This window comes from Narcine bancroftii, chromosome 4 (genome assembly GCF_036971445.1).
Source record: "Narcine bancroftii isolate sNarBan1 chromosome 4, sNarBan1.hap1, whole genome shotgun sequence".
NCBI classification, from domain to species: domain Eukaryota; kingdom Metazoa; phylum Chordata; class Chondrichthyes; order Torpediniformes; family Narcinidae; genus Narcine; species Narcine bancroftii.
In genome coordinates, this window is record NC_091472.1 from 303,911,863 (window position 1) to 303,924,388 (window position 12,526).

Sequence of the window (12,526 nt, forward strand, 5' to 3'; positions counted from 1 at the left end):
TAAGTTGATCCATGCATTACTATACTACAGGCGTTGATGAATATCACTAATGGAAACAGGTAAATTTGAGTAGAATTGATTCTTTCCACTTTAAACAAAATGGCTTAGTTGAACAGAGTAATTTGGACTGGAGAGTATGGAGAAACTGAAGATGGAAATTTTCTAAGAAACAACACAAGATTGCCTATGTCCGAAAAAAAAGGTGGCTAAAAATTGCTATTGGAGATAATCAGTCGAATTGACTTTAATAAAGAATGCTTATGAGACAAAAAAGTAGAAGAGGATTAAACAAAATAGTAAATGAGCTTGTCACATGTTTAGAATGGAAATTATACAAAAGGTACCAAAGGAGGAAAAAAAAGAACAGAAAATGATAAATTACTTCCTCAAGTCCTCCCTAAAGATGAAGTGAATAAATACTTGGAAAAGCATTAGGGGAAATAAATATTTATTCACAAAAAGATGTACTGTTTGGCCATTGGTTTTTTTTTTGCTTATAAAATATAGTGTGCAGAAGGGAATTGCTGTGAACTTTCAGAAAAAAATCATGTAAGACATTACTAAAATTAAGATGGGTTATAATAAATAGAATCTGAACACACTCCAATACTAGCTTATTAGTGGATGGAAATAAAAAGCAGAGGTTAAAAATCTATTTTTTACATTAGTAGAATGTAGGAAAAAATGTAATCTTGGGCCTGCAAAGGATTTTCGATTTGTATATTAAAAAATGAGAGGTAAATTATGAAAAGATGGTGGGCAGATACACTTTTATGTAAAGAAAATGCAAGTAACTTTAAAACATTTAACAGCAAATCCCAAATAGTATTTCAGTGTATGTGGTACATAAATTCCAAAAGTGAATTTCTGTATTACACCATATTACAGTAGAACTCTGACTATCCAAAATGGTCAGGATTGGGCCTATTTTCAGATAAATGGTATTTTCGGATAACTGGTCATTTTTAAAAAACTGCCCAGCTGCAACAGCAAATCACTTAACAAACACCGAGAAGGGGTTTTAAGTATGAAATAATGTTTCATTCTCACCAAAATATAACCTGAACAGAATAAAACAAATCCAACACCAAAAACTCAAAATTATACTCAGAGGTTTTTCCAAATAATTTCAACCTGTGACGTCAGTTCGGCTCCAGAAAAAATTTCAGATAACTGAGGACTTCTGATTGTTTCAGATATCCCCATTTATCCAAAATCTTTTGGAGGCAAAATGACATCATTTTGGCTTTGAATTTTTTTGGATAAACAAAGATTTCTGATTTTTTGATGTCTGTGCAGTTAAACACAGCTCAAATCACATCATCAGGTTCGGTGATGACATGACCGTGGTGGGCCTGATCAGTAAGAATGTGGAGGCAATATACAGAGATGAGGTGCAGTTGCTAACGGACTGGTGCAGAGCCAACAACCTGTATCTGAATATTAATGAAACAAGAGATGGTTGGCGACTTCAGGAGGGCCCAAGGGACCATGTCTGCTGACCACTGATGGTTCAACTGTTGAGGTTATCAAGAGTATCAAGTTCTTTGGAGTGCACTTGGCGGAGAATCTCACCTGGTCCCTTAACACCTGCTACATAGCCAAGAAAGCCCAATAGTGCCTCCACTTCCTGCAAAGGCTGAGGAAAGTTCATCTCCCACCCCCCATCCTCACCACATTCTAGAAAGGATACACTGAGAGCTTCCTGTGCAACTGCATCGCCGCCTTGTTTGGAAGCTGTACCACCTCAAACCGCAAGTCCCTGCAGAGGATAGTGAAGTCCGTGGAAAAGATCATTGGGGCTCTCAATCCTACCATGAAGGACACCTACAACACTCGATGAATGCGGAAAGCAATAAACATTGTGAAGGACTCCACACACCCCTCATGTAAATTGTTCTCCTTTCTGCCATCTGGTAGGAGGTACCATAGCACTTGGGCCCTTACGTCCAGATTGGACAGTTTTTTCCCCTAAGCCATCAGGCTCCTTAATTTCCAGAACATATGTGGATAGTGGACTTTTACTGTATATGTATTTTTATGTAAATATGCTTCGTGGATCTGGAGAAACGCTATCTTGTCTTCACTCTGCAAGTATGGTATGAACGATAAATAAAGGTGACTTGACTTTAGTTAACTTCTGGGTCAAAAAAAATTCGGATAACTGATATCAGATAATCTGATTTCAGATAATCGGAGAGGTTATGAATATGAAAATTAGTCTAAGAAAGACCAGCTCAGAGTACAACGAGCTATGAAAAATCATCATGTTGAAGATTATGAACACTTTACCAGAAATCTACTCATTACATGCAGTAATTTACCACAAATGGCAGCTCAGAGAATAAACATTTTAAACTGAATTACAAGAATAAGAAGTAGAAAGTAGAAAATAAGATTGACATGCAGATCAGCTCAAGATACAGATTTTAGCCCCAAAATAGAAGTTATAATTTCTACTACCAGTAATCCAATGGAAAATGTTATTTGGAGTGGAAAAATTTGCAGGATTCTGACCCGTTTGTGCTGGTAAAAATTATAAAAGTGTATTCATCAGAGCTTTGTTGGCTGTCTGTGAGTAATATGACTCAATTTCTCTCTCCCTTTACGCACTGCTTCAAGTTACTATACATCTTTTAAATTCTGGATGGTGCAGTGTGTTCCTCTCAACATGCTAACTCTCTGGGTTAAAAAAAATCTCTTCTCAACATATCCCCTTAATGAATATTTTGAATTCATAGTTCCTCATTATTGATTCAGAAATCAATATAAATATCTCATGGTCATCAAAATTTGACAAAACTTCAAAATATTTTACCTGTTTCTTTTAGCCTTGCCCGTAATTTCAAATCTCTTAATTATAGTGTCGCTCATTCCAGGCATCATCTTGGCGCATGTGGCATATGCTCTTTCTAGCTTTAATTGCCCTTCCTGAAATGGTCTCTCAAAACTAATATACAATGCCACGCCAGTAACATATTATTTTTTTAAAAATTACGATTGCCTTTTTGAATACTTTTTAATCTAGTTTTTAAAAAATCCAAATACTGTTGATCTTTTTGTAGTTTTATTTACCTGGAATTGAATGTCTTGGGAATCAGATGTCTCTGCTCCTGTTTTGACTCCAGCATCTTTCCAATTAGCATATTCCATTCCTTTACAGTATTATCTGATACTCAAAGTTGCCAATGAACCCAACTGTCTACAATTTGTATTAACAAAATGTTATACAATCTATTTATCTAAGTGAATCATCAATTTATGTGAGCAAATGTGCACTCAATGACCCAGTGTGCATTATCTTAATGACACCTATTCACTGAGGTTTACATTTTACTTTTTAAGCTTTATACTTAAATCTATGCTTCCCTGTTTACGACTAAATGTGCACCCCAAACGTTGGTCCAGTAATATATGTTTACCTCCTATGGATATGGCGTGTCCTGCTGAGTTCCTCCAGCATTTCTGTGTTTTTCATACAATCACAGTACCTACAGACTTTTGTGTTTCACTCCTTAACTTTTCCATTGAACCTTTGTTATTGTATTGATAAACATTGAATTTTATTGTGTACACTTGATTTATCATTAATAGATTTCTACAGAATGTCATTGATTTTCTAAATTTCAAACTTCACATTGGTAACTCTGTCAGAAATATCGTAATGTCAAATTTATAGTGGTTGAGGAGAAATTCTGAGGAAATTATGGGGATATCGACTCATCCACTAGTAATTTACCTATAATCAGGTTAAATATTTTGATCTGCATTATTGTTTTAAGAATGAAGTACCCTGTACAGCAAAATTGTGGCTAGAATTCTGTTAACCAATCCCATTCTTGTAATTACTGCCCGATTCTGCTTTGCCTTATTGTAGAATAAGCTAGGTCCTGCGGAGAACAAATTACTTTTTTCTCCCTGGTGACATTCTGTTCTTCAAATGGTGAAAAAGGATAGTAAATCAGTCACGATGGAATGGCGAGGCAGAATCAACAGGCCTAATTCTGCTCTTATGCCCTTATGATCTATTATATTTTAGTGTGGAAAAATTAATTAAAATCACTAGTGTCTGAAAATTCAAATAGAACGTAAAATTTATCAAAATAATATGCAAAGACAGAAGGAAGGATAGATACCTGTATTACTGAACGGAAAAATCAGAGCATTAAAGTTTCAGGAAACATCTCAGTTAAAAATCTTAAATAATTTTCTTCAGAAAATATTAATCTACATCGTTCAGCACTTGTTCTTGAGTGGGATTCATGCAATGTAAACTATAATCAACAGTTCACGACGGTAAAGTATTTTAATTCAGAATTATCAATATTATAGGGTATTATTAAATTAGAAGTTTATAAAATGGGAAATGTTTATTTTATTGTGAAATCAAATCGAAAACTAAAATGCCATGAAAAGATTCATGTGGCTTTAAATGCTGAAATACTTTCTAACGTGAATTTTAAAGGATGGAAGGTTGTTCTTCTCGACAAATGTTTTTGGGGCAGATGGCAGCACAAAAGAATGTGCTCCCAGTATTTTCAATGACCACTGCAAAAAATAAATGGCATTTTGAAATAAAAATCTTGTTATGCACTTAAAAACAGTTTATTGACATGTTCTTGTAGATAAATTATTTATTCTCTCAGAGAACTTACTCATGCAAATTGCACAAAGAGGAAGAGTATACCTCAAGCTACCTTTGTAGAAATGGAAGCTTGCAACCAGGAAGATAAAGACACAAGTTCTGTATACAGATACAGCCTGTAAAACAAGTTTATGACATGGTTTCTGTAGAATAGTGTAACTGTTATCCATACACAGTATTAGTCTATCACTAAATGCGGAGAAGTTTTCCTTTCAGGTCCCAAGCAATTCTATTAAACAACCTGCCTCAGGTCCTACTTTCTAGCCTGGTAAATTACACAATCATAAACGAGAAGAATTATAAGGTTGCCTGGAGGAGTTACATTCCAGGCCCTGTTAATTTTGCCACCTATAACTCCTTGTCGCACCATAATTCACACATGTGGAGACATCATTTAACTAGCAAAGTTCTTTTGTCAATATCAAAGCATCTGATTCTTGTCATTGTTTTTGCTTCTCCTGTTTTGAACTATTTCTCCGAGTATGACCAAGAAGTCACTACAGTATTCATGGCACATTTAAAATCAACTATTTCACAGAAGTTTTGATGAGAAGAAAGATAATATACAATCAATCTCATCAGAAACAATCAAATTGCACAAGGAATGTTAATCATCAATAGTCAATATTTGTATACACAATCATTTTAAATAGGATTCCACCAGAAATCAGTATGACATTTAAAGGCAACATTCACAGAACTATTGGTCTAAATTATAGACCACTGATATCTGCATTATCAACTTCATCATTAACATGATACCCAACATTGTTGCTGAGTTTTCAGGCAAAAGGTTAAAATAAAATTTACTAAATATACTGGCTACATCTTTTTAAGAATGAGATAAAAGAAAATTAATGATAAAAATGAAAATCTTTTCATTCCCTCACAATGTGCAAATTAGAAAAGGCAGAGAATAAATGTGTTGTTAGTTCTCAAAGCAAAATTTCTTTAAGGGATTGGTCAGGTGTAAGAATTTACAAGGTAATGATTATTAATTTATATCATAATTTAGTCTGCATTGTCAGACTAAATGAGAATTTTATTTTGTGATTAAAACATCTGTTTGCTATACTGGAAATTTAAGTTGTTTCAATATTAAGTCTGCAGTTTGGTGGCTGTTTTCCTTATGAAACTACTAATTCAAATCAAAGTGAGTCTGCATGGAGCTGTTATTAATAAAAAAAAATTAGTTTTCACAGCCTCAGGATAGTGACCTTTTAAAGCCATTCCACTGTTCACCAACTCTTTCTATGCCGACTCCACAGTCAAAAAGTCAGACTGAAAAAAAAAACACTTAGATGATCTTTTAGTTATAGAAAACAAAAAAATGTCAAATACATTTCTAGACCAGAGAATAATGTCTGTCTGTAAGGTTTAAGTTAAGTATTTGCTTATGCTTTTGTAGCCACTTCTGAAATACAACTAATAAATGCAACTAAACAAAGTATAGCAATAGTTTTTGGACATTTGGTCCTCCCAGTTCTCAAATTCCCATTTACAGTCACAGTTGAGACAACTTCTGTGGACTTCAAAAGTGCCCTGATATCCAATCAACTTCCTGAAGGCTGAGACTGAGATGAAGGAGCAATTGCAACATGGGAATGGACGGGAAGGTGCATCTCCGAACTCTGGTCTGCCATCTGGGTAAGAACTGAAGTCGCAACTGCCTCTGCCATTGCTGTTGAACTTATGCCATTTGAAGTGGTGATGGAACTGTGCTGGATAACTTGGGTTTGGGGGCTGCTGGGTAGTGGGCTGTCCACGGAGCTCTCATCTTTTTCTGTATCTGATGAAAAACATCAAAAACTTAGTGAGACAGACAAGTGTGAAACAGATGCAGAGAAATATTTACATTATATACTACAATGTAAAACTAATTCTAATTGGCAATTAAATGCAAAATCATACAAAAATCTACAATTTTAACATTATGGTAGAAAGTGTAGTCAGATATACTGTGTTAAAATAATTCTAGAGAGCAACAAACATTTGTGTAGCAACATGTGCACTTTATCACAGAAAAATAATTTCTGTCAAACATTTACCGTTATTCTCCAAATCTAGGTGTTAAAATACATATACTGAATGAAGCTGTCATCTGATGTTTTAATTCATTAATGGGATGTGGATATAATTGCCCAACACAGCATTCATTTCCCCGATAGGCTGTTTGGAAGATGCGATTGATGAAGTTTTGGTGCATAATGACAGTCCATCTTTTGGATTATGCATGGGAAAAATTGTGATGGTAATGGTTAAAGTGGTAGATGAAAGTGAATTATTTTCTTTTATAACCTAGCTTCCTGAGGTTATTGCTTTTGCACTCCTTTATGCAAGAGAAGTTTTGGGTAATGGATGTCACTCACCATAGGGTAGCTTCTAACATGCCCTTGTAGTCAGATTATTTATGTAACTGGTGCAATTATATTTCTGCTTAAAGGTGCCTCTCTCTTTCTTCTCTTTCTCTTATTATTGGGGGCATCAGAAAATGCTAATCTCGACTCTTCATTTGCCTTTACGACAGGCAAAAGTTGACATATATTGCGTATATTATAGTTTTCTTATGACAAAGAAAGGAATGCTGAACCTTAAAGATACCATTGTTAATAGATTGGATATTGTGATGAGATTCTTTTTGTTGGAATGTACCCATTTCTTGTGTGATTGTTATGTATCATTTACTGGTCAAACCAGAAAATGACACGTTTTTCTACTTGTGGGGTTTATTATAAAAGTTGCAAATAAAGCTGAAATACTGTGCAATCAGCAGTAAACATCCCCATTTCCAGCATGATAATGGAGAGAATGTCACTGAATCTGGATAAGTCTTAATGATCCAGAGTAATGCCTAGAAACAACGACCTACAAGCAGGACCAACTTCTATTGATGTTTAATGCTACCTAATGGATGTTTTTCCTTTCAATTTCCATCAAATTTTATTGGGGCATTCTTGTACCATGTTTGGACCAAAACTATAGTGAGGTTAGGAGGTCTGGTCATAGCATACTCAAATTAACCAGTTAGATACACTTGACAGTGGAATAATGAGACATTATTATCATTGGTTGGATTTGTGCTGCATTTTTTGTGCAGAACATACCAGGGCAATTTTCCTTTTTAGATGCATGTGTTGGAATTGCACATGAACAGTCTGGTTGGAAGCATGCCCAGTCCTCTGAAGCATGGTTCTAGCACTATGTTGGTGACATTGTCAGAGACCAATGCCTGAGATGTGCTCAGACTTCTCCTGAGAGTATGTGGTGAATTCAAATTGTTTAAAAAGCTTTTGTGATGGTGGAGATCCAAGGAGTCTGAGATGTATTTTCTCCACGTTTATTTAATGAATTTGGTATTCCTTAACAGCTGTAGAGATTTAAATTTGGGCCTATAAATTATTTGGAGGCATACAGGAGACTGCAGATGCTGAATCTGAAGTTAAATACAATCTGCTGGAGAAACTCAGCAGTTAACGCAGCAACAGTGGGAGAAAAAGAACAGTCAATATTTTGGGATGGAGCCGTTTAAGCTGATACATTGACTGATGTTTGACCTGCTGATTTCCTCCAACAAAATGTTGCAAGTTTCCAAGGAAGCTAAATGTCAAAAGGGATGTGGATCGCCTATCTCTACGGCATGTCACCTTGTGCATGGTAGCAGCCATTCCTCAGTCTTATGAAAGGAATAGACTAGACTCGACATAAACAGACTCTTTCTCCTGAGGGCAGGGGAAGTTGGAACAAGAGGCCAAGGGGTAAAGGGGTGACACTTTAGGAGAAATATTAGAGGTGGCTTTTTCACTCAGCGAGTGGTGGCAGAATGGAATGAACTTCCGAATGAGGTAGTTGGGTCAGGGTCCCTTCTGTCATTTAAGAGAAGGTTGGATGTGTACATGGAGGTGAGGGAGTTGGAGGGTTATTGGCGGTAAGTGGGAGGTTTGAGCTAGTGGAGTTGTTCTAGTGAACCGGTGCGGTCTCGAAAGGCCGACATGGCCTGTTTCCACTCCATAAATGGCTATATGGCTAATTGTGTTTAGCCTATCCATGAATTATTTATCTGGTTATAAGGATTCCCAATTCAATAACCACTACCTGTTTGAAAAAAAGAACCAAAATGAGAAGGATTTTATGATTTATTTCAGATTAACAACATTTAGTTTTACCATAAATGGGAAATGATCACTAATATTTTTTGATTCTCATGAAAAATTAAACTGTTCTTGATTGGTTTACAAAAAAACCCCATCCTTTTCAGCTGCCTGAGCTCCACCCCCCCCCCCCCACCATGTTAAAAATTTTAAAAAAAATTGTTGTGAGGATGTGAGGACATTTTAAAATGTCCTCACATTAGAATATAATTTGGGTCTGTATACCTGTAACAACATAACACACTATGCTGTGACTCTGGAGATTAGAGAATACCTTCCATAGGGTAGCACTGCATCAGGACAGGAGTGGTAAAGCTTGCATCTTAAATTGAACAGTAACTTGAATCCAGCTGATGATATTAGGATACATATCACCTCTTCTGAGTTGGACTGTGAAATGGACAAGTTATATTTTTGGCATTCTACTGAAGGAACAGGGAATGACCAGATGCTGTAAAGAGTATCCACGTTATCGGGACGATGTTTCATGCTGGATACAGATATCAAATTTTAAAAAAAATACATTTTTTGTAACGAAGAAAATGTGCTTCGATGAGAAAATTCTCTTTATTCTTTTTAAATGGAAGTCTATCAGTACATGAATGAAGCACCAAAGATTTCTTCATCTGAGGTTCAACTGCCAGCTAGCTACTTGCAGCGATGGATGATTACTGGACCTGATTGTAATGATGCCCACACAGGAGAATAAGCACAGTTTAGAGTCTAAATGCCACCAGCTGTTCTACAGTTGGAGAGAATTAATTGGATCCAGATTTAAAACTAAGAACCTATACCATATCTGGCTCATAATTCAACTAATGACATGCTCCTCTTGCAAGCCAAATTAATATTTTAATGAAAACCAAAAGTACTTAATGCAATCCAAAAGGCAGATTAATAAAAATGTCTACCCGCTAATGTTGTGCAATACATCAAATATCCAAATGAAAATCTGAAAGTTTTAAATTTACAATGTTAAAGAATGTATGTAAAACTTCCGAATGTCTTTTATAATTTACAACCATAATAATTCATAATTTATTGTTCACACTGTCGGTGATTACTGCAAAAAATAAATACTATAATAAACCCGTCATATTTTCTCAAGATATTATAGTTTTATGTGGCTATTGCTCTTTGGCAAATACCTGCATAAATTAAAAATATATATTTTATACATTCACATTTTTTTCTTACAGTTCAGTTGTTGCATCTGAACATTTTGCTGCCCATCAGGAAGTCAATTCATGTTTAGGGAAAAATATGTGCAGTGTTAGGCACCTATCTGTATCAATACGGAAACACACGCAGAGCTGTCAGGTTGTCACCGACTAATCTCTGCAGCAATCACGGTCAATAGCAAAGGTCTGCAGTTTTCTTGAAAATCGTACCTCCAGGCTACAGGGCAAATCCTGAAATCATTCAACTGATTGTAGATCAAAGGACTCTGAATTGTGCTCCAGTCCCGTTTAAAATCTATGCACAAAATCTAGATAGATGGATTTATTTTACCAGTTTGTTTAAAAGGCATTTTCAGTGTTTCATCTAGATAGATGGATTTATTTTACAAGTTTGTTTAAAAGGCATTTTCTGTGTTTCAGTTGTTCATTCTAAATTTTTATACACGATCTATGTAAATGTGTATTAATGAAATCAAACAAAATTATCTAATATTTGTATATCACAGTGGATTTCTACATTTCTCTTTCAAATTTAAAGAAAGGATGTTAAAATTTCTCACTGATGGATAATGAAATTTAAATAATAGATAGATATGGTTTGTACAGGAATGAGATCCAGAAAATGGAGAAGCTTTAGAAGGTCAGAGAGGAAGAGCTACCTATTGTAGAATGTCTCACCTCTGTTCTGTTTTACCCGCCATGGCATTTATGTGGCAGATCTGACTGAGTTTCACATCAGCCAAAAGCTCCAATTGTATTGATGCTCCAGGATTCAATAACAGTAATGTTTAAGCAAAGCTGGATCAACTCTGTTAAGCGGATCATTGGTCAGCACTTAAGTGATGTGATTATACTTGTTATTAATCTGTGAAACCTTTGTGCTATGCATGTCTTGCAGCATACTGACATGGATTACCTTGTCATAGGAGGAACCGTGCATGGAACCAAACATTCAACAATGAAACAACCACGACTGTCAAAAGGATAGTCATTAGGAATTTTTAAGCACAAAAACCGCGCTATCGCCTGCTCACGTTTCAAAAAATAATGGCGGATTTACAGTTTATGCTGAGGACTAAAAAGGTGGATCGCACAGTCCTTTTATGTAGCCTGCAGCAGCATGCCGGCTTCCCAGGGCAAAAGGAGGAAGGATGTGTAGCACAGCAGCAGCCGCCCTATGACAACCCCGCCGTGCTGCCACCCAGCTCCCTTCCCACCCCCCCTTCCATTCCCCCTTCTCTTGCCCCATCTCCCCCCCATGAGCCCCACACCAATCCCGCTGCCGAGCTTCCTGACATCCCCATAGCCCAAATGCCTGACAGCCCCGTCAGAAGCGGGGCGAGGGAGGGGGTAGCGTGAGGGCGGAGCAATGGCTTGAGGGAGCGAGGCAGCAGGAGGGAGAGGGCAGAGTGAGCAAGCGCAGCCTGACAGCTCCACCGGCCGCTCTGTGACAGCGCAGCAGAGCGATGGGGCCGTCAGCGCGACGTCAATCATGTTCCTTCCTATTTGGAGCCGCTTTCAGTGATAATCCTTTTACACAGGAGGTGGAGTGACTTCGCTCCACCTCTGATGCAAGGCCTTTTTATAGAGGAAATAAAAGTGAGCATAAGGGCAGATATTCTCTACCTTTACATCAATTCACCTTCCTTTATAAAAAGGCTGACAGCGCATTCTGGATGCACTCTGTTCCTTCTGTGGGGTAGTCCTACTGGTGAAGCAAGACACTCTACCTTGCTCCATAAAGGCAAAGCCACTGAAGGTGGCTGCTTAGGGGCAGGCTGATGACGCCACGATGACACTGTCAGACCGCAACCCAGAAGCCACCACCAGAGCTCCCATGGTGATTGGTGCTGGGGTTAGGGCTCACTTCTGCCACCAGAAAATGTCCTCTGCCCCTCGCTCCTTCACCAAGGCCGTTGAGTACGAGAAGAGAGTGGGAATGGACATGCAAGGTGAGGGAGAGTGGAGGGAGTCTATCAGTACATGGAGGGAGTCTGGCCCGAAGAGCATGGATGCCCAGAGGGGGCAAGAAAAATTGGAGTCTGCTGAACCGCTGGGGCCAGAGGATGAAGGGAACCAGGCGCTGAGCTCCATGGCCTGGGAGGAAGGAGGTCAGATTTTGAGGAGTGGAGACGGAAAAGCAGAGCCTGGAGCCTGATGGATGAAGAGCTGGAAGAAGGATCAATGGCCGACTTCGTTACCCATACTCGCCCATGCAGCTGGAACCGCTCTGCATTTCCCAGAATAGTTCCAGCTGTGTGAAGGATTATGGATAACGAAGACGGTCATTACTTGGTACGTATGTTAGACCTCACGGTGATGGGCTGCGCTACTGCACAACTCGCCCCACCTCCATATACTCTAGAGCACACATGTCAAACTCAGGCCCGCGGGACAAATTTGGCCCGTGATATAATTATATTTGGCCCGCAAGATCATATCAAATATGTATTAGAGCTGGCCGCCGCGCCTGTATAGTGCATGCACAGCTAATACTACAAATCCCAGAATGCTTTGCAAATGCATTGGCGCCGGCCCGTCAGCCCACTCAT

General features: G+C 37.8%; 1 protein-coding gene across 9 annotated transcripts in view; it reads right to left on the bottom strand.

The window, feature by feature from the left end:
* Positions 1-4,616: 4,616 nt before the first annotated feature.
* The window catches only part of atf2 (activating transcription factor 2), a 147,650-nt gene continuing 139,740 nt past the window's right edge, over positions 4,617-12,526 (bottom strand). For all 9 annotated transcript variants that reach the window (XM_069935781.1, XM_069935782.1, XM_069935790.1 and 6 more), the window contains one exon: positions 4,617-6,434. In XM_069935781.1, coding sequence (XP_069791882.1) covers positions 6,199-6,434 — 236 coding nt within the window. In that variant the 3' untranslated portion in view covers positions 4,617-6,198. The remainder of the gene's footprint in view (positions 6,435-12,526) is intronic.